Below are 27,142 nucleotides of genomic sequence, written 5' to 3' on the forward strand. Positions count from 1 at the left end.
GTCCAGATGCTGCCTGACCCTGCTGAGTTACTCCACCACTTTGTGTCCTTTTTTGTAAAATCTGCAGTTCATTGAGTCTCAAATTAAAAGCTATTGAGTGTATTTGTGTATAAATCGCTGAAAGTTAATATGCAGATTTGGCAGGCATTTTAGAGAGCCCAAGCTACATTCGCCTTTACTGCAAGTGGATTTGAGTACAAGAGTTGAGATACATTGGCCAAAATTATATAGTCCCAATGAGATTACAGTTGGTTTTTTTGCGTTCTAGTCTCCCTGCCTCAGCAAGAACCTACTTCCAATAGAGAGTGCAATGAAGATTCTCCCGCCTGGTTGTTGAGACGGCAGGTTTATTGTATATGGGGAGATAACGTAGACTTGGCCTGCAATGCCTTGAAGATTGAGAAACGATCTCATCCCTGGAGATCATGGTTAGGTGATGTTTTGGGTCGAGACCTTCTTTAGACTAGATCAATATATTTCCCTATGAACAAAGTGTGCCTATTGCTGGGTGCTCTTTTCACTAATAGTACAGCTCCCAGTGCAGGTTCCAGCTGGGCTGGGTACCACACTCGAGTGGGTTCCCTTACCTCCCAACTCTCCATTGGACCGCCTGCGCCCTCTCCACACCCCCAACACTGGTGACCCATTTTGCCCACATATTGACATTGCACATTAACTCCCAAATAATATCCCTACCAAGAATCCAACATCCCTCATTCACAGGTGCCCTCTTTTCTGCAACATGTTGAACAGGCCTGCAAACAGGCTGTTTGCTTTTGCGATTCTGCCCACGGGAGAGGTAACTTGTCTCTGACTTTGGGCTTTAATTATCTACTAGATCAAGTGGACTCGTTGGGCCCAAACCTCTTCTGCATTGGTGCAGCACCCTCTTCTCCCCCACTCCTCCCTCCTCCCCACTCCCCCCTCCTCCGCACTCCCCCCTCCTCCTCACTCCCCCCTCCTCCCCTCCCCCTTCCTCCCCTCTTCCCTCCTCCCCCCCCTCTTCTCCTCCCCTCCCCCCTCCTCCCCTTGTTGCTTAGCCCTCTCTTCTTCAATGGGAACATGCCCGATCGGCAGGGAATTTACGTAATTGCTCCTGTCCTGTCCCTTTATCTTGTCAAATTATTCTAATGATTCATTTCTGCATCATAACTTAGTCTGCATTTGCATATTTCGTGCTCTTCTATTTTTCCTGCACATGAAGGGAAATGTTTAACTTCCCTCCAGATTAGAAATTATATCACCATTTTGAATTATTCAATTTAAAGCTACATACTTAGATTGAAATATTGTAACTAATTTCATTTAAGTCTGTATGTGCATATGTTACATATTCATAATTCAGAAGAGGAGTCAACGACAGTTTTCTTTTCCTTTTTCAGGCTTGGCAGCTGCGTTTTAGCCACCTTGTTGGTTATGGTGCCAAATATTACTCCTACCTTATGTCAAGAGCTGTGGCCTCGATGGTTTGGAAGCAATGCTTCATGAAGGACCCGCTTAACAGGTTAAAAAATAGGAATATTGAATTAAATTGCATTGTATTCTTTGATCAATGAAAAGGAAATGGGAATTACAATGAGAAAATTTGGGAACTAGGTGACATCTATTTATGTAAAAGGAGTATGTAATGATCGATGAGCAAATTCACTTGGAACATTCAAAAGGGAATTATAGAATGATTGGGAATTTAGAGAGCTGTCGGCAAATAATACAGGTACAGAACTAATTACATACGCCCCAAAAGACGTCCAGGCTTATAGGTTAATTGGCTTCAGTAAAATTATAAATTTCCCTAATGTGTAGGATAGTGCCAGTGTATGGAGTGAACACTAGTCAGCGTGGATTCGGTGTGCTGAAGGGCCTGTTTTAGAGCTGAATCTCTAAACTAAGAGGCAGTAGATGCTAGAATCTGTAGCAAAAAGGTCTAAAGAAGGATCCCGACTAGAAACGTCACCCATCCTTTTTCTCTAGATATGCTGCCTGACTTGCTGAGTTAATCCAGCTCATAGTGTCTATCTTAGGTATAAACCAGCATCAGCAGTTCTGGTTGCTGGTTGGTGCGGACTCGGTGGGCCAAAGGGCCTGTTTCCACGCCGAATCTCTAAAGCCAGCAAGGGGTCAAGTTAGGGGCGGCACGGTAGCGCAGCGGTAGAGTTGCTGCTTTACAGCGAATGCAGCGTTGGAGACTCAGGTTCGATCCTGACTACGGGTGCTGTACTGTAAGGAGTTTGTACGTTCTCCCCGTGACCTGCGTGGGTTTTCTCCGAGATCTTCAGTTTCCTCCCACACTCCAAAGACGTACAGGAATGTAGGTTAATTGATTGGGTAAATGTAAAAATTGTCCCTAGTGTGTGTAGGATGGTGTTAGTGTGCGGGGATCACTGGGCGGTGCGGACTTGGTGGGCCGAAAAGGCCTGTTTCCGCGCTGTATCTGAAATATGAAATAAATCTCCGCCAGTACTGTACAATTCTATGAAAGGAGGTGTCTCTGTTTAAAACAGGGAACATTTATAATTCAGATTGTTATTAAGCTGAGTGAGATTGTGGATTTTAATGTTTTTTTTAAACAATGGGAAATTAATCATTTTTCTTGACCAAAGAACAAAATAGTTTCTAATAGCTAGAAACAACATATTGGATTTGAATGCTGATCTGTATCTCTTATTCAAGCGTTGACATTCAACAAATATACTTCATGTAGTCAGTTCTGTAACTTTTTTCACCTAGGTTTAACTAACCCATCTAAACCTTTTGGGCTTTTGTAGGCTTTAAATGTCCTTTGATCATCCATTTGGATTGCATATTGTTTTACCCTTCAAAACAAAGTAGGTTTCCTTTTAAAACCAAAAATATTTACTGCACTATTGACCAAAAATATTTACTGCACTATTGACATCTTGCCATTTTTGATAAGGATGTCAAAAATACAGAAAATATTTTTGTTTTTTTGACATAAAGTCATACAGCATGGAAACAGGCCTCTCAGCCCTCCTTCCCTATGCCAACCAAGATGCCCCTTCTACGCTAGTTCCACCTGCCTGCGTTTTGCATATATCCCTCTAAATCTTTCCTATCCATGTACCTGTTCAAATGTCTTTTACATGTTTTAATAGTAACTACCTCATCCGGCAGCTCGTTCCATATACCCAACACTCTCCGTGTAAAAAAGTTGCCTCTCGGGTTCCTATTAAATCTTTCCCCTCTCACCTTAAACCTGTGTCCACTGGTCTTGATTCCACTACTCTGGGTAAAATACTCTGTGCATCTACTTGTCTATTCCCCTCATGATTTTATACAACTGTATAAGATCACCCCTCATCCTTTAGTACTCCAAGGAATAAAGTCCTAGCCTTCCCAACCTCTCCCTGTAGCTCAGGCCTTCAAGTCACATCTCTAAGAAGAATAGCATCTTTGACACCTGAATGACCGATTTCAATTGTTTGGGATATGAGATGCTTCTAATGAACTGAATAATTATTATTTCCCTTTTAACAATCTCTTCAGGTCATGTAGGCCATCATATCCAGGAATATATCTGCAGCAAGAAACCAAACCTTCTGAGCTTTCCAAATCCAATTATCCTACATATTCGTTGAACAAATTGTGGTTTCTGGTTATTTTTGATGCCCACTATTTCATTCTTCATTTTGGCAGTTTGACAATCCACAATCCAAGCTAATATCATCAATTCAGTGATGCTCCTTTACTATTTGTGCGATTGGTAATATAAAAGTACCCAAAAACATTTTGCAGAAATCGCTGCTCAGCCACGTGGGAGAGAATAGAAATTCTATTGGGAGAAATCCTGTGGGAGGGAGTAGACATGCAACATCTACAGGACAAATTCAGATCTTTTCATTATGGGCTCCAACCTTCCTTGGCTCTCTGTTGCTGGCCCTGCTTTGTTTTGGCCTTTTCTTACCTCCAGTTCTCTCCCCTTTACTTTCCGTCTGAAGAAGTGTCACGACCCATCCTTTTTCTCCAGAGATGCTGCCTTGACTTGCTGAGTTAATCCAGCGCTTTGTGACTAATTCAGATTAAACGAACATCTGCTGTTCCGTTGTACACACACCTTTTTCTATTATAGATGAATAATTCCGATTCTGTAGTTGATTAGTGCTAATTGAGTTGTTCAATTTAAAAAGTCATATTAGTCAATTAACTGCGTTTTAAAACTAATGCTGCGTGAACATCAAATTCATTGAATAATTTTCCAACTTTGGCTTTGTTTATCCGATTGATTTGAAATGGACTAATTGGACAAATCTTGCAAAAAGCCTACAGTTTTACAACGTTTAAAAGATATTTGGACAGGTTTACAGATCAGAAAGGTTTAGAGCGATATGGGACTGGCTCAGAAAAGAATCTTCATAAGTTCATAAGTTCACAAGTTATAGGAGCAGAATTAGGTCATTCAGCTCATCAAATCTATTCCACTATACAATCATGGCTGATCTATCTTTCCCTCTCAACCCCAATCTCCTGCCTTCTCCCCATAACCCCTGACACCCTTACTAATCAAAAATCTGTCAATCTCTGTGGTAAAAATATCCATTGACTTGGCCTCCACAACCATCTAATGCAGTGAATTCCACAGATTCACCACCCTCTGACTAAAGAAATTCCTCATCTTATAGACAATAGACAATAGGTGTAGGAGAAGGCCATTTGGCCCTTCGAGCCAGCACCGCCATTCAATGTGATCATGGCTGATCATTCTCAATCAGTACCCCGTTCCTGCTTTCTCCCCATACCCCCTGACTCCGCTATCCTTAAGAGCTCTATCTAGCTCTCTCTTGAATGTATTCAGAGAATTGGCCTCCACTGCTCTCTGAGGCAGAGAATTCCACAGATTCGCAACTCTCTGACTAAAAAAGTTTTTCCTCATCTCTGTTCTAAATGGCCTACCCCTTATTCTTAAACTGTGGCCCCTGGTTCTGGACTCCCCCAACATTGGGAACATGTTTCCTGCCTCTAACATGTCCAACCCCTTAATAATCTTATACGTTTCGATAAGATCCCCTCTCATCCTTCTAAATTCCAGTGTATACAAACCTAGTCGCTCCAGTCTTTCAACATACGACAGTCCCGCCATTCCGGGAATTAACCTAGTAAACCTACGCTGCACGCCCTCAATAGCAAGAATATCCTTCCTCAAATTTGGAGACCAAAACTGCACACACTACTCCAGGTGCGGTCTCACTAGGGCCCTGTACAACTACAGAAGGACCTCTTTGCTCCTATACTCAACTCCTCTTGTTATGAAGGCCAACATTCCATTGGCTTTCTTCACTGCCTGCTGTACCTGCATGCTTCCTTTCAGTGACTGATGCACTAAGACACCCAGATCACGTAGTACGTCCCCTTTTCCTAACTTGACACCATTCAAATAATAATCTGCCTTCCTATTCTTACCACCTAAGTGGATAACCTCACACTTATCCACATTAAACTGCATCTGCCATGCATCCGCCCACTCACACAACCTGTCCAAGTCACCCTGCAACCTCATAGCATCTTCCTCACAGTTCACACTGCCACCTAGCTTTGTATCATCGGCAAATTTGCTAATGGTACTTTTAATCCCATCATCCAAGTCATTGATGTATATTGTAAATAGCTGCGGTCCCATCACCGAGCCTTGCGGTACCCCACTAGTCACTGCCTGCCATTCTGAAAGGGACCCATTTATCCCCACTCTTTGCTTTCTGTCTGTCAACCAACTTTCTATCCATGTCAGTACCCTACCTCCAATACCATGTGCTCTAATTTTGCCCACCAATCTCCTATGTGGGACCTTGTCGAAGGCTTTCTGAAAGTCGAGGTACACCACATCCACCGGCTCTCCCCTGTCAATTTTCCTAGTTACATCCTCAAAAAATTCCAGTAGATTAGTCAAGCACGATTTCCCCTTCGTAAATCCATGCTGACTCGGAACGATCCCGTTACTGCGATCCAAATGCTCCGCAATTTCGTCTTTTATAATTGACTCCAGCATCTTCCCCACCACTGATGTCAGACTAACTGGTCTATAATTTCCCGTTATCTTCTTTCTAAAAGTACTTTGTTTTATTCTGAGGCTATGATTTCCAGTCCTAGACTCTCCCTCTTGATCGACATGGATGTGTTGGGCCAAACAGGCAGTTGCCGATCCCAGTAAGCCCCAGGCTCCTGCAGGCTCTTCCTCTGACTGGATTGGCCTGCGAACCGATGTCCCTCTCCTTATCTTTGCGTCCCTGGGCGCCTCCTGCAGCTGACCTTGAGGGGACTGGAGGCAATACCCGGTTCATCCTCCTAACGGCCCACTCCTCGCATCCAAAGTCTCCAGTGGCGATCCAATGTGATCAATGTGAGGAAGATTAGGGAAATCAGCTATTAATTGTTGTTAATTCAGCTCGTCATTATCATAATGGTGTTTGTCACAACTTGTGTACACATTGTTGCTGCATTTTCTATTTTACCACAGTGACAGATGTATTTTCTTTGCTGTAAAGCACGTTGGGGTGGCCAAGGACTATTATGATTCTACTTAAATGAAGTGTTGTCTTTCTTGGGTTAGTTTCAACCTCAAAGGGAAAAAGATAAAAGATGTTTGGTTATGACTGGCTTATATTGTTCAGAATATATAAACATAAACAACTGAAGTCAAAATTTAACTTCAGGCGCAATCCATAGATTGCATAATTGATCATTTGTCATTAGTGGCCAATGACTATTTAGTTTAGAGATACAGTGTGGAAACAGGCCCTTCAACCACCCATCTCCACCCATCAATGTGAGGAAGTTTAGGGAAATCAGCTGTTAATTGTTGTTAATTCAGCTCATCATTATCATAATGGTGTTTGTCACAACTTGTATACACATACAACTTGTGTACACTTGTGTACAATGTATAAACTCCGTACTGACAGCACCCGTTGTCAGGATCGAACCCGGGTGTCTGGCCTTGTAAGGCAGCAACTCTACCACTGAAGAGGGTAGGAAAGAAAGCTTGAAGAGAGGAGAGGCAGGACAGAGCATGGGCAGTAATAGGTGAACACAAGCGAGGGGGGTTTTGGATAGGCAGATTGTTTGACAAAGGCCAGGGGTGAAGTTTTTATCTTTTATATGTAACAGTCATTTTTTTTAAGCTGATTCCCGAAATATTTTGAATTAGCCACTCACTATATTTTGACTTACAAATGAGTTGACCTTGTGAAATGATGTGGTTACCTTGTTTAACTATAACTCCCACCTTGCGCTCTCACAGTTGGAGACTGTTAACAGACAGACTGCTTGAGTAACTCAGCCGTCAGGCAGCATCTCTGGGGAAAAAGGATGGGTGACGTTTCGGGTCAGGACCCTTCTACAGACTGAAAGTATAGGGGAGGGAACTGGAGGTAGGAAAAGGCCAGGGCAGGGCCAGCAACGGATGACCATGGAAGTGTAGAGCCAATAATAGCCCATTGGTGGCCGGGGAAGAGGTGATAACGAAGGGATACGAATATGCAAAATGTGGAACTTGTAGAACGACTACGGTGGGGGAGGGGAAGGGGAGGGAATGCAAGGATTACTTGAAGAAGACTGTTACCTTTACAGTTAATAGCAGGAGCATTTTTATAACTGATTACAGGTGAAAGTGAGGGGGTAAGAGGGCGAGACCTGTGAGGAAATTTGACCTTTTTTAGGCCCAATGGTCCAACTGTATATAAAGTGAGCACTCTTTATGGGAGTTCAGGAAAAAATAAAGGAAGAAGTGGGCAGCACAGTGGCGCAGCGGTAGAGTTGCTGCCTTCCAGCACCAGAGACCTGGGTTCGATCCTGACCTTGAGTGCTGTCTGTGTGGTGTTTGCGCATTCTCTCTGTGTGCTCCGGTTTCCTCCCACATTCCAAAGACGTGCAGGTTTGTAGGTTCATTGGCTACTGCGAATTGTCCCCAGTGTTTAGTATAGAACGAGTGTACAGGGATCGCTGGTTGGCGTGGACTCAGTGGGCCAAAGGGCCTGTTTCCACGCTGTATCATGAAACTAAACTAAACGAATGTTGCTCATAGACAATAGACAATAGACAATAGGTGCAGGAGTAGGCCATTCAGCCCTTCGAGCCAGCACCGCCATTCAATGCGATCATGGCTGATCACTATCAATCAGTACCCCGTTCCTGCCTTCTCCCCATACCCCCTCACTCCGCTATCCTTAAGAGCTCTATCCAGCTCTCTCTTGAAAGCATCCAACGAACTGGCCTCCACTGCCTTCTGAGGCAGAGAATTCCACACCTTCACCACCCTCTGACTGAAAAAGTTCTTCCTCATCTCCGTTCTAAATGGCCTACCCCTTATTCTCAAACTGTGGCCCCTTGTTCTGGACTCCCCCAACATTGGGAACATGTTATCTGCCTCTAATGTGTCCAATCCCCTAATTATCTTATATGTTTCAATAAGATCCCCCCTCATCCTTCTAAATTCCAGTGTATACAAGCCCAATCGCTCCAGCCTTTCAACATACGACAGTCCCGCCATTCCGGGAATTAATCTAGTGAACCTACGCTGCACGCCCTCCATAGCAAGAATATCCTTCCTCAAATTTGGAGACCAAAACTGCACACAGTACTCCAGGTGCGGTCTCACCAGGGCCCGGTACAACTGTAGAAGGACCTCTTTGCTCCTATACTCAACTCCTCTTGTTACGAAGGCCAACATTCCATTGGCTTTCTTCACTGCCTGCTGAACCTGCATGCTTCCTTTCATTGACTGATGCACTAGGACACCCAGATCTCGTTGAACTCCCCCTCCTCCTAACTTGACACCATTCAGATAATAATCTGCCTTTCTATTCTTACTTCCAAAGTGAATAACCTCACACTTATCTACATTAAACTGCATCTGCCATGTATCCGCCCACTCACACAACCTGTCCAGGTCACCCTGCAGCCTTATTGCATCTTCCTCACAATTCACACTACCCCCCAACTTAGTATCATCTGCAAATTTGCTAATGGTACTTTTAATCCCTCCGTCTAAGTCATTAATGTATATCGTAAATAGCTGGGGTCCCAGCACCGAACCTTGCGGTACCCCACTGGTCACTACCTGCCATTCCGAAAGGGACCCATTTATCCCCACTCTTTGCTTTCTGTCTGTTAACCAATTTTCTATCCATGTCAGTACCCTACCCCCAATACCATGTGCCCTAATTTTGCCCACTAATCTCCTATGTGGGACCTTGTCGAAGGCTTTCTGAAAGTCGAGGTACACCACATCCACTGACTCTCCCTTGTCAATTTTCCTAGTTACATCCTCAAAAAATTCCAGTAGATTTGTCAAGCATGATTTCCCCTTCGTAAATCCATGCTGACTCGGAACGATCCCGTTACTGCTATCCAAATGCTCAGCAATTTCGTCTTTTATAATTGACTCCAGCATTTTCCCCACCACTGATGTCAGACTAACTGGTCTATAATTACCCGTTTTCTCTCTCCCTCCTTTCTTAAAAAGTGGGATAACATTTGCTATCCTCCAATCCACAGGAACTGATCCTGAATCTATAGAACATTGAAAAATGATCTCCAATGCTTCCACTATTTCTAGAGCCACCTCCTTAAGTACTCTGGGATGCAGACCATCAGGCCCTGGGGATTTATCAGCCTTCAGTCCCATCAGTCTACCCAAAACCATTTCCTGCCTAATGTGGATTTCCTTCAGTTCCTCCATCACCCTAGGTTCTCCAGCCCCTAGAACATTTGGGAGATTGTGTGTATCTTCCTCAGTGAAGACAGATCCAAAGTAACGGTTTAACTCGTCTGCCATTTCTTTGTTCCCCATAATAAATTCCCCTGCTTCTGTCTTCAAGGGACCCACATTTGCCTTGACTATTTTTTTCCTCTTCACGTACCTAAAAAAACTTTTGCTATCCTCCTTTATATTATTGGCTAGTTTACCCTCGTACCTCATCTTTTCTCCTCGTATTGCCTTTTTAGTTAACTTTTGTTGCTCTTTAAAAGAGTCCCAATCCTCTGTCTTCCCACTCTTCTTTGCTATGTTATACTTCCTCTCCTTAATTTTTATGCTGTCCCTGACTTCCCTTGTCAGCCATAGGTGTCTCTTACTCCCCTTAGAGTCTTTCCACCTCTTTGGAATAAATTGATCCTGCAACCTCTGCATTATTCCCAGGAATACCTGCCATTGCTGTTCTACCGTCTTCCCTGCTAGGGCCTCCTTCCAATCAATTTTGGCCAGCTCCCGCCTCATGCCTCTGTAATCCCCTTTGCTATACTGTAATACCGACACTTCCGATTTTCCCTTCTGCCTTTCCATTTGCAGAGTAAAACTTATCATGTTGTGATCACTGCCTCCTAATGGCTCTTTTACCTCTAGTCCCCTTATCAGATCAGGATCATTACACAACACTAAATCCAGAATTGCCTTCTCCCTGGTAGGCTCCAGTACAAGCTGTTCTAAGAATCCATCTCGAAGGCACTCTACAAACTCTCTTTCCTGGGGTCCATTTCCAACCTGATTTTCCCAGTCTACCTGCATGTTGAAATCTCCCATAACCACCGTAGCATTACATTTTTGACACGCCAATTTTATCTCCTGATTTAACTTGCACCCTAAGTCGAGGCTACTGTTTGGGGGCCTATAGATAACTCCCATTAGGGTCTTTTTACCCTTACAATTTCTCATTTCTATCCATACTGATTCAACATCTCCTGATTCTATGTCACCCCTTGCAAGGGAATGAATATCATTCCTTACCATCAGAGCAACCCCACCCCCTCTGCCCACCTGTCTGTCTTTTCTATACGTTGTGTACCCCTGAATATTCAGTTCCCAGCCCTGGTCCTCTTGTAGCCATGTCTCAGTGATCCCTACAACATCATACTTGCCCATGACTAACTGAGCCTCAAGCTCATCCACTTTATTTTTTATACTACGCGCATTTAAGTACAACACTTTAACTTCTGTATTTACCTCATCTTTTAGCAAATGTGTATTCGGCACTAGCCTTAGTTACATTGTGAGAAATCTAATTGCCTTACAAAGACCAACAGCATTACAAACTTTGAAGGAGTTTTCAAGAATACTAGAAAATATGGTCCTTGACACTATCCCATCTATGGAATAGATACCCTATCTATGGAGTCTCTTACTCAGAGTAGGGGATTCAAGAACCAGAGGACATAGGTTTAAGATGAGGGGGTGGGGGGGAAAGATTTAATAGGAACCTGAGGGGCAGCATTTTAATGGGCGGTAGGTATATGGACAAGCTGCCAGAGGAGGTAGTTGAAGCAGGAACTATCACAACGTAAACAAAACCTTTTGGACAGGTACATGAATATGGGCCAAATGCTGACAGGTGGGACCAGTGTGAATGGGGCTTGTTGGTCGGTGTGGGCAACTTGGGCCAAAGTGGCTGTTTCTGCACTGTATGACTCTGACAAAATGACAATCAAAAGAAAACAGTGTCCCTAAAAAAACTACAATGCAAAACATTTAGCATTTTCAGGTAAAAAGCAGTGTTTTTTAGAACCTTCCTGTATAATAAATATTATTTTAGAAATGGTGCTATGTAAAAATGGTGTTCAATCAATTTTAACCAGGTTGAACTTGCCTCTGAAAATACTTATAAGTATCTCCGTTGCTGAACAAGCTTTGAATGCAGGTGGTGTAATATTATCATTTTTCCCTCAGGGATGTAGGAGAGCGATACCGCAGAGAGATGCTGGCACATGGTGGTGGAAAAGTACCTATGTTCATGGTGGAAGGTAAAACAAAATCTTGGTTAATTTTGTTTCCACTTCACGAGGTTGTTTTACTGTACAATATCCAGGCTGGTGGTTTTTCAGTTTGTCTGGGGACAAGTTGTACGTTCAGTTGTTGAAAACACACAATCAGAATTGCGTTCCTATCTATAGATCTTTCTTGGAGTCAGAGGAAAAGTTATATCAGGCAGGATGACTGGGGTGACATGATAGTTGCTGCCCTACAGTGCCAGAGACCCTGGTTTGATCGTGATTACGAGTCCTGTCTGCATGGAGTTTGTGTGTTCTCCCTGTGACTGCGTGGGTTTTCTCCGGGTGCTCCGAATCCCTCCCACACTCCAAAGATGTGCAGGTTTGTAGGTTAAATGGCTTCGGTAAAGTTGTAAATTGTCCCTAGTGTGTAGGATAGTGTTAGTGTACGGGGATCACTAGTTGGCGCAGACTTGGTGGGCCGAAGGACCTGTTTCTGCGCTGTTTCTCTAAGCTAAACTAAACATCTTGGACATGCTGAGACCTCGTATCTTGGGCTTTCTGCTGTCCATCTTAGTTGTTTTACTGCATTTCAATTTGTAGACTATGTAAACAACGTTTTCAGCATTTCTGGACGTTGAAGAGGAAACCCAGAATGTGATATGATTTATTTTATTTTATCCTTCACAAATTAATGTGCTGACAAATGGTAATGTTTTGCAAATCACAAAGTGCTGGAGGAACTCAGCAGGTCAGGCAGGCACTGTAACACTTTGGAATTTTGATCTATTTATTTTATAAATTTCATATTTTGTTACTAATGTGAGTTCAAATTCAGTTTATAAAAAAAAGAGCAAATCCAAAACATGAATCTTTTCAAGTTTTGGCAGTCAAGCAAAGAAAATGAAAGCAGAGCCATCAAATGTGTACTTTTACAAATCAGTTTGCCATATCTCATTTCATGGCCATTTGCATCCTTAATATAAGAATAGTTTTCATTCAGCGAAAGGGCACTATAAACAATGTGGTTGCTGTGTGCTCCCCCACCAGTTTGAAAGGGGTTCTGATTCAAGACAGTAAACTATGATCAAAGTCTGCTGTCTGTTTACCGAGCCAAACAAATGGTGTCTGTCTCTGGCTCCTTTTCTCTGAGACTGTTAGTATGTTTGTGAGTGTCTCTCTTTCTCTTCCTCTCTGAAGTGTAATGTTCTGAATTGTCAGTTCAAAAAGATCTTTGACTTTCAACAACTAAGATGCCATCAGGCTTGCTATCAGATTATAAAATTTGTGCGCACAGCACATGAAGAAGTAGAAAGTGCACACTTAAGTGTGTAAATATTTTGCAGGGTGTTGGGTGAAGTTTTGAATATCCACATGGCTGAGGGATAAGATTTAGTTTAGTTTAGAGATACAGCGTGGAAACAAGCCCTTTGTCCCACTGAGTCGGCACCGACCAGTACACTAGTTCTATCCTACACTCTAGGGACAATTGACAGAAGCCAAGTGACCTCAAAATTTGTATGTCTTTGGAATGTGGAAGGAAACTGGAGCCAACGGAGAAAACTCACAGGAAGAACGTGCATAATTCGAATAGACGGCACCCTAGTCGGGATCGAACCCAGGTCTCTGGCGCTGTCTGGCAGCAACTCTACTACTGCGCCACCCTGCCGCCCAAATGAAATACAGTTTTTTACAAATGTAATAAAAAATAAAGATGAAATTCATTTTTTTGAAAAGTTAATTACCCTGTATTTAAAAATATTAATTTGACAGAATTGCAATAGTCGAATTTTTTTTAATATGCCAGGTGTTTCTGTTGAGCTATAATGGAGAATGTTTAGGAGCACGGTTTTCCACGGACATTGGTGGATGCCTGAAACGTGCTGTCAGGGATGGTGCTGGAGGCAGATATAATAGAGGCATTTAAGAGGCTTTTAGATAGGCGCATGGATATGCACAGAATGGAGCGATATGGAACACGTGCACACAGAGGAGATTAGTTTAATTTAACATCATGTTCAGCACGGATATTGTTGGTCAAACGACCTGTGCTGTCTGTCCTGTTCAGATATAGGGACAACCCTCTGATACAGGTCACATCTCCCTTAAAAATAGTCCCAGTGATCCAGGAACCTAACGCCTGCACCATCCCATCAACTACACATTCATCTGACCTATCTTTCTATTGCTCTGTTCAATATTTATTCTTCAAATACTATGCTGGAGCAGATCACTAGGTCAATATTATGTTAGTATTTGTGTGCACAGGCTTACAGTCGTATTTTCCACTTCATGTCAATGACTAGTTCAAAGGTGCATAATTGGCTGTTAAGTGCTTTAGGATATTCTAAAATTATGAAAGGGTTCACATAAATGGAGGTTGTTTATTTTGTTTGTTTAAATTAGCATTGTCCCAGGGATTCAATATTAAAAGCTTTTCCTAATCTGAGCTGTGCAATCACAGGTAAGATCTGAGTGAAGTGGAGATGCAAAAGAGTCAAAACTTTTATTGCCATATGTCCTAAATTCTTACTTGCGTTTAAAAACTGCAGCTGCTGAAATCTGGTACAAAAAACAAGCAGCTGGAGGAACTCAGCAGGCCAGACACCATCTGTGAAGGGAAATGAACAGTTGGGGTTTCAGGCTGAGACCCTTCCTCACTTCCAGCATCAACCATCTTAATTTCCAACTGTTGACGTGACATCAACCCTCTCATTTCCATCTGCCATTGTGACATCACGATCTGGGTCAACTTTGAACAAAAAACAATTAAGGGCAGCACAGTGGTCGAGCTGCTGCCTCACAGTACCAGACCCAAGTTCAATCCTGACCTTAGGTACCGTCTGAATGGAGTTTGCACGTTTTCCCTGCGACTGCATGAGTTTCCACTGTGTGCTATGATTTCCTTTCACATCCAAAGGCGTGCAGGTTTGTAGGTTAATTGGCCTCTGCCCCTAGTTGGTAGGTTCACAAGTTATAGGAGTAGAATTAAGCCATTCGGCCCATCGAGTCTACTCTGCCATTCATTCATGGCTGTCTCCTAATCCCATGTTCCTGCCTTCTCCCCATAACCCTTGACAGCTGTTCTAATCAAGAATTTGTCTATCTCTGCCTTAAAAATATCCACTGACATGGCTTCCACAGCCCTCTGGCAATGAGTTCCTCAGATTAACTACCCTATGACTAAAGACGTTCCTCCTCACCTCCTTTCTAAAAGAGCGCCCTTTAATTCTGAGGCTATGACCTAGAATCTCCCACCAGTGGAAACATCCTTTCCACATCCACTCTATCTATGCCTTTCATTATTCTGTAAGTTTCAATGAGGTCCCCCCTCAACCTTCTAAACTCCAGCGAGTAGAGGCCCAGTGCTGTCAAACACTCATCACATGCTAACTCACTCATTCCTGGAATAATTCTTGTAATCCTCTGAACCCTTTCCAGAGCCAGCACATCCTTCTTCAGATATGGGGCCCAAAATTGCTCACAGCAAAGGAGTGTATGCGAAAGTGGGATAACATAGAACTAGTGGTATAACATAGATGGTCGGTGTGGATTCGGCGGGTCGAAGGGCCTGTTTCCATGCTGTATCTCTAAACTAGATACAAAGTGCAGGAGTGAGTGCTCAGCAGGTCAGGCAGCTGAGTGACTCTGGCACTTTTTTGTCATCTTGTGTATACTAGTATCTGCAGTTCCTTGTTCCTAGTCTGTAAAATAAATGGCGTCAGCGGCATTTGTTGATTGCAGAATGGAATTTGTAAATTTTGTATCCTTTAAGTTGAGTCGTTGAGAAAGGAATGGGAGGGCAGCACAATGACGCAGTGGTAGAGTTGCTGCCTTACAACACCTGAGACCCAGGTTTGATCCTGACTATGGGTGCTGTCTGTACAAAATTTGCACGTTCACCCTGTGACTCTGTGGGCTTTCTCCGGGTGCTCCAGTTTCCTCCCACATCCCTTAGATGTGCTGGTTTGTAGGTTAATTGGCTTCTGTAAATTGTCTCCAGTGTGTAGGATAAAAGAGAACGAATGTATGGGTGATTGTTGGTCAGCACAAACTTGGTGGGCCGAAAGGCCTGTTTCCATGCTGTACCTCTGAACTAAATGAAAGATCATTTTCAAAAAGTATCTAACCAGAATTAAATGGGAAGCACATTTTGACTTTTCTAAGATATTAGTTTTTGCTGATAATCTGTTTCTGTTCTCTAAAGAGTGCCTGTCATATCATTTCATACTAAAAATACAGATTAAATACTTCTACATTTCAACTCTTGACCTGTCGGTTCCCTGACAAGAAAGAAGAACCTGAATAAGGAAGAAATTTAACTGTGCTTATGGAGTGTTTTGCACTTCATAAAGTTTTATGAAGTGTAATTATTTTAGCCAGCAGCAATATTAATAAAGTATTCTGGGTTAATAAGAAATGGTTGCCGTAGAATAAACAGATAACTTTTTCGAAAAAAAACAAACTGCAGATGCTGGTTTTTACCAAAGAAAGACAGTCAGGCCAGGAGTAACTCAGCAGGTCAGGCAGCATCTCTGGAGAAAAATGATTGATGACATTTTGGGTTGAGACGCTTCTTTGGACTGTTGGTTAACATTTCAGGGCATGACTCGTCTTCGTACTGCACCACAAAAATGTTTTTAGCTTTGTGGTTGTGTTCTGCTCTACCTCAATAAGCAGGATGAGAGTTACCTTTTGCAGATGACTGTCATGAGTCACTAAGTTGGTCCATTTCCAAAATGCTTTTTGTAGCTTCTTCCGGTCGAGGGGGGATAATTAGCTGAACTGTGGCATTGCAAAAATGGCTAGCGTCCTGTTGTGATGTTTAGAGTGGTATTTCTCCATCCTGAAAATTGGATGTGGAGAGGGAAGCACTATGCAAGGCAAAAACGAGATGTAGAAGACTTTTGGTCACATTTATGGATAGGAAGGGTTTATAGGACTCTGGGATGCAGGGTTGAGTACGCGCCCCAGTCTACATTAGTGGTGCTGAAGTGATGTTACGTTTCCCTAGTCAGCCAAAGCCACATTGGAGGCAATGGTGTATTCCATTTTTACTGTTTGCCTTCACTGAGAAATTGCTGTGAAAAATGGAAAAAGAACCATGCTTTGCAAAGTCTTGATTGTTAGGGTGTGGTATTGTGTGGAAAAGCAGGTTGGCTGAAGAGTTCGGGATGTTGCTTCCTCTTCAGTGAATTACTCAGTGTTGACTTGAATCTTGGTCTCCAAGTGTGTACATATGCAGGCATCATGTACATTGCATATTTGTTGACTGAGGTTTGTAGAGTCATACAGCATGGGAACAGGTGCTTAAGCTCAACTTGTCTATGCCGAGAAAGATGCCCCATCTACGCTCGTCCCACCTGCCTGCATTTGGCCACAAATCCCCCTGAACCATTTCCTATCCATGGACCTGTCCAAATGTCTTCTAAATATTGTTATAGTACCTGGCTCAACTACCTCCTCATTCAATTCACCCATCACCCAGAGTGAAAAAGTTGCCCCTCAGATTCTAATGAATTTTTCCCCCTCTCACCTTTCATCCTATGTCCTCTGGTTCTTGAAACCCCTACTCTGGGTAAAAGTCTGTGCATTCACCCTATCTATTACATTTGCAAAGTAAAAAAAAGACAAGTATAGTGATTGGTGCTGGTGTATAAGATTGAGAGGAATAGATAGGGTGAATACACATAGTCTTTTACCCAGAATAGGAGAATCGAGAACCAGAGGAAATAGGTTTAAGGGGAAGGGGGAAAGATTTAATAGGAACCTGAGCGGATACTTATTACACAAATCAAGGTAGGTATATGGAACGAGCTGCCAAAGGAGGTAACGGAGGCAGGTACTATCACAATGCTTAAAAATCATTTGGACAGGTACATAGATAGGAAAGGTTTATAGGGATATGGGCCAAACACAGGAGGTGGGACTAGTGTAGATGGGGCATGTTGGTCAGCATGGGCAAGTTGGGCCGAAGAGCCTGTTTCCACGCTATACATGCCTCTAGTGATTGGAACTGGTGCTTTCTGTCATTTTCTTGGATCGTCACTGTATAGCAATCCCAAACTTATTGTTCCCCTTGATGAGTAGAAACTGTCAAGAGTCGATAGTGTTTAATAGTCATATTGGGGTAACTATGGTTCTGGAATGAAGCGGACAAACAAACAATGAACAATTTTTCACTCACCTGAGGTGACCTCATTCCAGCAGGAAGACTTTTGGTGATGAGGTAAAATATGTAAATGAGAAATATTCAAATGTAAGTTTACTCTACAGTGAACCTGTCCAGGAGATTCAAAATATGTATGTGGGAGAAGTAAAATATAGTAAATTGTCCAGAAGACCAGAGTTCTGTAATTTAGTTTAGTTTAGAGATACAGCGTGGAAACTGTCCCTTCAGCCCACAGAGGCCTTGCTAACCAGCAATCACCCCATCACCCAATCCTACACACTAGGGACAATTTACAATTTTTACCAAAGCCAGTTAACCTACAAACCTGTATGTCTTTGGAGTGTGGGAGGAAACCTGAACACCCGGAGGAAACCCATGCAGTCACAGGGAGAACGTACAAACTCCATGCAGACAACACCCGTAGTCAGGATCGAACCTTGGTCTCTGGCACTGTAAGGCAGCAAGTCTACCGCTGCGCCACCGTGCCGCCCAGTCCTTTCAGTTTATGGAGTTGAAAATATTTGCAAATCCTGCCAATATTTGCCAATTCAATTTTAGCCCATCGGTTGGTATTTCTGAGTTTCCCCCTCCCCACCAGTCACTTTTTCCTCTCTCCATCTCCAACTCGTTCAAGCCCTCTACTTCTTTCCCTCCTCCCCTCCTGTCTGCCCAGCACAGTTAATAGCTAGGGCTACACGGATAACCACTGCTGACATGCATTATTCATTTTTACTATAATTGACCTAATTACTGTGGAACATGTGACTTGTTGACTAGGTTTCTGAGTTGTCTGATATTAGCTGATTTGCAGGCCTTGCTCATGCTCAGCATTGATGCTGAATGGGATTTTAGAATACTGTGTTTTAAAAAAATGCAAAAACAATTATCTAGGTTTAATTGGGTAAAAATGCTTATACTCCTTGCTGTACAATACAGCTTTCTATTACTATAACTCTAAACAAAATGACTGCTGTTTGGGCAAAAATGTGTTAAATCTCTGTGGCTGTTGAAAATAAAAGTATGACCTTATCAGTTTCCCAAGGAAATCCACAGTGAAAGTTTAATGTTCAGAGTGGGTGGGGGGAGGGTTAGCCTCTCTCTTGACCCTTGGATCGTTTGTCATTATCTACTTGGATCAGAGATCCTCATTGCTAAGGGTAACAAAGTGGAAAATGGCAGCCGTTGCAATCAGCTGCCATAGCAACAATCTTCCATCTTTAATAACCGCATAGCTTTACTGGGCACAACTTCTAACGTTTAACTTTCAAGTTTCTAAAATCAAGATTGTGTTTAATCAGCTGCACTATGTTCCAGAATTTTATTATAAACTTGTACGTAAATTTTATTTTTATGGAATACTGGCATGCAAATTCCATTATCATTTATACTGGATTATGAAGTATTTGCCATGATTTATAGTTTTCTGAATCTAACTTTGCTGGGTTCATGACTTTTTTTTGGAGGATTGCACAATCTTGTTCAAGTTGAATCCATAAATGAAAATGTTTTGTTAAAAATGTTTTGACATTTGGCTGGCCAATGATAACGATGGCATTAATCTTGCTTTGAGGAATGTAATAAAACAAAATACCCAAACATCCAAAATTAACATCCAGTAAGTAATTTTATTTTAGCTTTCTAGAAATGAAAGGAATCAATGTTGTTATTAATATAGAAACAATCTGAACTTTTACTTTAGTTTATTATTGTCACGTGTACTGAGGTACAGTGAAATGCTTTTGCGTGCTATCCAGTCAGCGGAAAGATTAACATGTTTACAATCAAGCCGTGTACAGATACAGGATAAAGGGAATAACATTTAGTGCAAGATAAAGTCTGATCAAGGATGGTTCGAGGGTCTCCAAGAGGTAGAAAATAGCGTAGGTCCACTCTCTAGTTGTTGAGAGAATGGTAGGATGGTTAGGTTATAAACGGAGCCATCTTAAAGTAGAAGTTTCTGTTGTAGAGGTCATCTGGTGGGAGGGGGAGGGGGGGTGTGGAAAAGCAGTAGAGTTGCTGCCTTACAGTGCCAGTGACCCGTGTTTGATCCTGACTATGGGTACTATGTGTACATAGTTTAAAATTTACGGAGTAAAAATTTAAAAAATGAAAGCAATAAAAATGCATTCAGATTTGTGCTTCAGTGATTGCAGTTTAGTTACATGAAGGCATTCTGATATCTGAATGTGAACTTTCTCTGGCTCATTGATGCACAGGCACCTTTTATCTGAGTCTGTCTGCTTTAAAATGCACTAATAATGTACTAATGCCACTTACTCAAATATTTGTGAATAGTTTTGTTTGAAATATGTTCATATATCATCTGTTCTTCAATCCTTAAACTATCTTGTCAGCATAACACGAGTTGTTGACCATCTTGAAAGCTAAGCGTTCCATCTGGAAGATGTAGTTAACATTCCAGTGATAGTGTTCCATGCTTACTTAATATTTGAACCCACAGTTGGAAAATAATAAATTAAAGGTAAATTTTGAACTTAAAATTTTCTCCCTGCAATAAAATCCTACGTTTAACACGTTTCTTATGATACACGCCATGAAAAGTTTTAAGTACCACTCATATTAAATATATTCAAGTACAAGGCCAATAACTTTGCATCTAATTATTTGTGAAAAATATATTAAAAGGTTGGAAATGGTTTGTGGCACAAAATGGGTTCAAGATTGTTCACCTGTGGGTTGTTCTTGGCTGCTGACATTTGGTTTCATTTACATCTAAATACAATTACTGGGGTTGAGAAAATGTGCTTTGCATTATTCCCAGAATTTTTAAGAGCCAAAACAGACACATATTTACTGTGCATTTTGCAAATCAATCCGTTTCTTTAACTATATTTTCACATGTAAACGGTGGATTGTTGAGTTTGCAGCAAGTTTAGATGATTAAGTAGCTCGCTCGTCGATTATGCGGAGTGCTGCACTTCAAAGAGTAAAAAGCTCGCTCTACAGTAGCTCCAGGCAAAGGCGTGTCTCTCTAGCTATGGGAACCTGCATTCTAATCTAAAGTGCATTATAGTTAGCCACAGTCGTCCGAATTCACATATTGCCATGTTGGATCAGTTCCAACAGAAACCCACTGAGAAATTTCCAAGAAAAGGTGCGGTGAAATAAAGTATTGAGGAAACTCTCATTTTGGTTTAAGCTGGAGTAACTCAGTGGGTCAGGCAGCATCTCTGGAGAAAAGGTATAAGTGGCATTTCAGACCTCTCTTCAGATTTTCTTCATGTCTGAAGAAAGGTCTCGACCCAAAACATCACCTATTCCTTTTCTCCAGAGATGCTGCCTGGCCCGCTGAGATACTCCAGCATTTTGTGTCTATCTTAGGGTAAACCGCCACTATAGGCTTATCCCAGTCACCACTAGAATAGAATAGAATAGCCTTTATTGTCATCCAAAAACATGTTTTTGGACAAAATTACGTTACCCACAGTCAACAATGAGAGGCAATAAAAAAGAAACCAATAAACCACACAATCACAAAGAAACATCCATCACAGTGAGTCTCCTCCGGTCATCACCTCGCTGTGATAGAAGGCCAGAATGTCTTTCTCTTCCCTGCCGTCTTTTCCCACGGTCAGGCAGTCGAAATTGCCACGTCGGGGTGGTCAGGGCTCCCGACATTGAAGCCCTGGAATTGAAGCAATCAGAACTATCTACTAGTCCTGAGCTACTATCTACATTGGAGACCCTATCTTTGATCTGACTTTACTGGACTTTATCTTGCACCAAATGTTATTCAAATGATTCCATTCATCGTGTATCGGTACACGTTGGACCGCTCGATTGTAATGATGTATTGTCTTCCACTGACAGCATGCAACAAAAGCTTTTCGCTGTATCTCAGTAGGTGTGACGATAAACAAAACTAAACTAAACGAGATACAGGGCGGAAATTGGCCCTTTGGCCCCCAGAGTCCGCACCAACCAACGATTCTCCAAACACTAGAAACATAGAAAATAGTTCCAGGAGTAGGCCTTCGAGCCAGCACTGCCATTCAATATGATCATGGCTGATCATCGAGAATCAGTACCCTGTTCCTGCTTCCTCCCCGTATCCCTTGATTCTGTTAGCCCTAAGAGCTATATCTAACACTCTCTTGAATACATCCAGTGAAATGACCTCCACTGCCTTCTCTGGCAGAGAATTCCACAGATTCAAAACTCTGGCTGAAAACGTTTTTCCTCATCTCAGTCTTAAATGGCCTACCCCTTATTGTTAAACTGTGACCCCTAGTTCTGGATTCCCCCAACATGGGGAACATTTTTCCTGCATCAAGCCTGTCGGATCCCTTAAGAATTTTATATGTTTCTATAAGATCCCCTCTCATCCTTCTAAATTCCAGTGAATATAAGCCCAGTCGACCCATTCTTTCATCATATGTCAGTCCTGCTATCCTGGGAATTAACCTGGTGAACCTACGCTGCACTCCCTCAATAGTAAGAATGTCCTTCCTCAAATTAGGAGACCAAAACTGCACACAATACTCCAGGTGTGGTCTCACCAGGGCCCTGTACAACTGCAATAGGACCTCCTTGCTCCTATACTCAAATCCTCTTGCTAAGAAGGCCAACATGCCATTAGCTTTCTTCACTGCCTGCTGTATCTGCATGCTTACTTTGTGACTGATATACAAGGACACCCAGGTTTCGTTGCACCACCCCTTTTCCTAATCTAACACCATTCAGATAATAATCTGCCTTCTTGTCCTCGCCACCAAAGTGGACAATTTCACATTTAATCATATTATACTGCATCTGCCATGCATCTGCCCACTCACCCAACCTATCCAAGTCACCATGCAGCCTCATAGCATTCTCCTCGCAGCTCACACTGCCACCCAGCTTTGTGTCACCTGCAAACTTGGAGATGTTGAATTTAATTCCTTCATCTAAATCGCTAATATATATTGTAAATAACTGGGGTCCCAGCACTGAGCCTTGCGGCACCCCACTAGTCACTGCCTGCCATTCTGAAAAGGACCCGTTAATTCTTACTCTTTGCTTCCTGTCTGCCAACCAGTTCTCTATCCATCTCAATACCCTACCCCCAATACCATGTGCTCGAATTTTGCACACTAATCTCTTATGTTTGACCATATCAAAGGCTTTTTGAAAGTCCAGATACACCACATCCACTGTCTCTCCTTTATCCATTCTACTTGTTACATCCTCAAAAAATTCCAGACGATTAGACAAGCAGGATTTCCCCTTCATAAATCTATGCCGACTTTGACCGATCCTGTCACTGCTTTCCAAATGCGAAATCACTAGCCCCATCCTACACACTATGGAAGATAAATAGGCGCAACCGAGCACTGACGATCGTTTCGCAGAACACCTTCGCTCAGTCCGCCTGGGCCTACACGATCTCCGGTTGCTAAACGCAAATTGGAGGAACTGCACCTCATATTTCGCTTGGGCAGCTTACAACCCACTGGTATGATTATTGATTTCTCTAACTTCAGGTAACCCTTGCTTTCCCTCGCTCTCTGTGTCCCTCCCCCACTCTAGTTCTCCTACTATTTTCACTGTCCTTCTGATTAATTTTATTGTTTGTATGCCACATTGTCACCCAACAATGAACTATTGTACATCTCCTTGATCAATGTCCTTTTCACCTTGCATGCTCTTTGCACCCTTCCAAATATCTAGTATCCCCCCCCCCCCGAATCACAGTCTGAAGGGTCTTGACCCAAAACGTCGCCCATTCCTATATAAATATATATATATTATAATATATATCATATATATAATGTGTGTGTGTCTATGTAGTTTTTAAGTCATCTTTAATAGCCTGATGGCTACAGGGAAGAAACAGTTCCTGAACCTGGCCATTACAGTTTTCAGACTCCTATATATTTTTCCTGATGGCAGGAGTGAAAGGGGTGTGTGGCCACGGTGGTGTGGGTCTGTGATGATGCTGGCTGCCTTTTTGAGGCAGCGACTTCTGTAAATCCCTTCGATGTTGGGGCAGTCTGAACCCATGATGTACTGGGCAGTGTTCACCACATTTTACAGTCTTCATGGGTCCTGGGCATTCAAGTTGCTGAACCAGGCACTGTAAGGCAGCAATTCTACCGCTGTGCCCTTTGTATGGTGATGAAATTGTTACCTAATCCGACAATAATGTGTTTTAGATGTACTGTTGATTGTGTTTGGAGAAGAGGAACTAGGTAGTCTTGTACTACAAGTTTACAAATGCAAGCGGTTCAGTTCAAAGGTAGACCACCAATAAACCACATTTTAAACATTATTTATTTTGGAATGCATTAATTTCCCTTTTGCAACCATGAAGGGGTATAAGAGTCTTATAGCACGGAAATAGGCCCTTAGGCTCAACTTGCTCATGCTGTCCAAGGTGCCCAACCACACTAGTCCCACATGCCCGTGTTTGGCCCATATCCCTCTAAACCTTTCCTATCCATGTTCTCCAGAGATTATGCCAGACCTGCTGAGTTACTGCGGCACTTTGTGTCTATCTTTGGTATAAACCAGCATCTGCAGTTCTTTGTTTCTACCAATTTCCTCCAGATCAAAAAGCTGTGCTCCTCTAATCCTGGCTCTTGGAAGTTGCCCAAACTGGAGATTGCACTTTCAGCTACCATGGGCCTAAGTGTTCGGCTTCCCTCTCTAATTCCCTGACTTACTATCTCATTTTTTCCCTTTAAGACATTCTTTAAGCCTACCTCCATGTCTCTCTCATTGGTAGGAAGGAACTGCAGATGCTGGTTTACACTGAAGATAGACAAATTGCTGGAGTAACTCAGCGGGTCAGGCAGCATCTTTGGAGAACATGAACAAGTGACATTTTGGAACCTTCTGACCCAAAAAGGTTGCCTTTTCATGTCCTCCAAAGATGCTGCCTCACCCCCAAGTTACTCCAGCACTTTGTGACATTTTGTTGTAAACCAGCACCTGTGATTCCCTGCATTTGCATTTAATCAGCCTCGAGTAGTGTGAGAAAAATTAACAATGGTAAAGAAATCTGACCTGCCTATGACTACATGTTTAATTCATGAAGTCAAAGGCTTCCATCTTCACCAAGGGACTGGAGATACGATCATCTTCTTCAAGGGTTTTGGTCAGCAGCATCTTCTATTTGTATCCCAAATAGAATGGGAAACCTTTCGTAAAATATGGCAAAGGAGTGCCACAGAGGATAGTATGTGCTTTTGATCAGGCATCTGTCAGACTGTTTGAAGGAACTAATTCATCCCACCTCTCAGTTTAGTGTCTTTGGAAGTCTGTTTGACAAGTGGTCAAGAGTGTTTTATTGTCGTTTGTCCCGAAATGGAACAATGAAATTCTTACTTGCAGCAACACAAAGGAGTAGGTGACGTTTTGGGTCAGACTGAGAGTCAAATGAGAGGAAAAAAATATATATAATACAGTGCTCTCCATAATGTTTGGGACAAAGACCCATAATTTATTTATTTGCCTCTGTACTCCACAATTTGAGATTTCTAATAGAAAGAATCACATGTGGTTAAAGTGCACATTGTCAGATTTTATTAATGGCCATTTTTATACATTTTGGCTTCACCATGTAGAAATTACAGGTGTGTTTATACATAGTCCCCCCATTTCAGGGCACCATAATGTTTGGGACACATTGGCTTCACAGGCATTTGTAATTGCTCGGGTGGTTTAATTGCCTCCTTAATGCAGGTATAAGAGAGCTCTCAGCACCTAGTCTTTCCTCCAGTCTTTCCATCACCTTTGGAAACTTTTATTGCTGTTTATCAACATGACCAAAGTTGTGCCAATGAAAGTCAAAGAAGACATTATGAGACTGAGAAACAAGAATAAAACTGTTAGAGACATCAGCCAAACCTTAGGCTTACCAAAATCAACTGTTTGGAACATCATTAAGAAGAAAGAGCACTGGTGAGCTTACTAATCACAAAGGGACTGGCAGGCCAAGGAAGACCTCCACAGCTGATGACAGAAGAATTCTCTCTATAATAAAGGAAAACCCCCAAACACATGTCCGACAGATCAGAAACACTCTTCCGGAGTCAGGTGGGGATTTCAATGATCACTGTCCGCAGAAGACTTCATGAACAGAAATACAGAGGATACACTGCAAGATGCAAACCACTGGTTAGCCACAAAAATAGAATTGCCAAGAGGCACTTAAAAGAGCAATCACTGTTCTGGAAAAAGGTTTTGTGGACAGATGAGACGAAGAATAACATATATCAGAGTGATGGCCACAGCAAAGTATGGAGGAGAGAAAGAACTGCCCAAGATCCAAAGCATACCACCTCATCTGAAACACGGTGGTGGGGGTGTTATGTCCTGGGCATGTATGGCTGCTGAAGGTACTGGCTGACTTATCTCCATTGATGATACAACTGCTGATAGTAGTAGCATAATGAATCCTGAAGTGGACAGACACATCCTATCTGCTCAAGTTCAAACAAATGCCTCAAAACTCATTGGCCGGCAGTTCATTCTACAGCAAGACAATGATCCCAAACATACTGCGAAAGCAACAAAGGAGTTTTTCAAAGTTAAAAAGTGGTTGATTCTTGAGTGACCAAGTCGATCACCTGATCTGAACCCAATTGAGCATGTCTTTTATATGCTGAAGAGAAAACTGAAGGGGACAAGCCCCCAAAACAAGCATAAGCTACAATACAGGCCTGGCAGGGCATCACCAGAGAAGACACCCAGCAACTGGTGATGTCCATGAATCGCAGACTTCAAGCAGTCATTGCATGCAAAGGATATACAACAAAATACTAAACATGACTACTTTCATTTACATGACATTGCTGTGTCCCAAACATTATGGTACCCTGAAATAAGGGGACTATGTATAAATGCTGCTGTAAGTTCTACATGGTGAAACCAAAATGTATATAAATGGTCTGTATTAAAATCTGACAATGTACGCTTTAACCACATGTGATTTTGTTTCTATTACAAACCTCTACTTGTGGAGTACAGAGGCAAATAAATAAATGTTGGGTCTTTGTCCCAAACATTATGGAGGGCACTGTATGCCTTTTGGAGTCCCTTTGATGGTGGGATGGTCAGTACCTGTGATGGTCTAGGCAGTGTTCACCTCTTTTTGCAATCTTTTTTCCTGGGCATTCGAGCAATTGTCGGGTTGCCTGTTTGGGGTTAGGATTTTTTTTCTCCTGATTTCTAATCTAGGGTTTATGAATTTGCAAGCCTATATGTTTGTCTTCTGGAATTTTTTGAGGATGTAACTAGGAAAATGGACAGGGGACA

At 42.3% G+C, this 27,142-nt stretch overlaps 1 protein-coding gene across 4 annotated transcripts in view; it reads left to right on the forward strand.

Moving 5' to 3' along the window:
- The window catches only part of LOC144595538 (mitochondrial intermediate peptidase-like), a 71,047-nt gene that overhangs the window by 38,226 nt on the left and 5,679 nt on the right, over nucleotides 1–27,142 (forward strand). For all 4 annotated transcript variants that reach the window (XM_078403067.1, XM_078403068.1, XM_078403069.1 and 1 more), the window contains 2 exons: nucleotides 1,383–1,504; nucleotides 11,669–11,742. In XM_078403067.1, coding sequence (XP_078259193.1) covers nucleotides 1,383–1,504; nucleotides 11,669–11,742 — 196 coding nt within the window. The remainder of the gene's footprint in view (nucleotides 1–1,382; nucleotides 1,505–11,668; nucleotides 11,743–27,142) is intronic.

This window comes from Rhinoraja longicauda, chromosome 7 (genome assembly GCF_053455715.1).
Source record: "Rhinoraja longicauda isolate Sanriku21f chromosome 7, sRhiLon1.1, whole genome shotgun sequence".
NCBI lineage: Eukaryota > Metazoa > Chordata > Chondrichthyes > Rajiformes > Arhynchobatidae > Rhinoraja > Rhinoraja longicauda.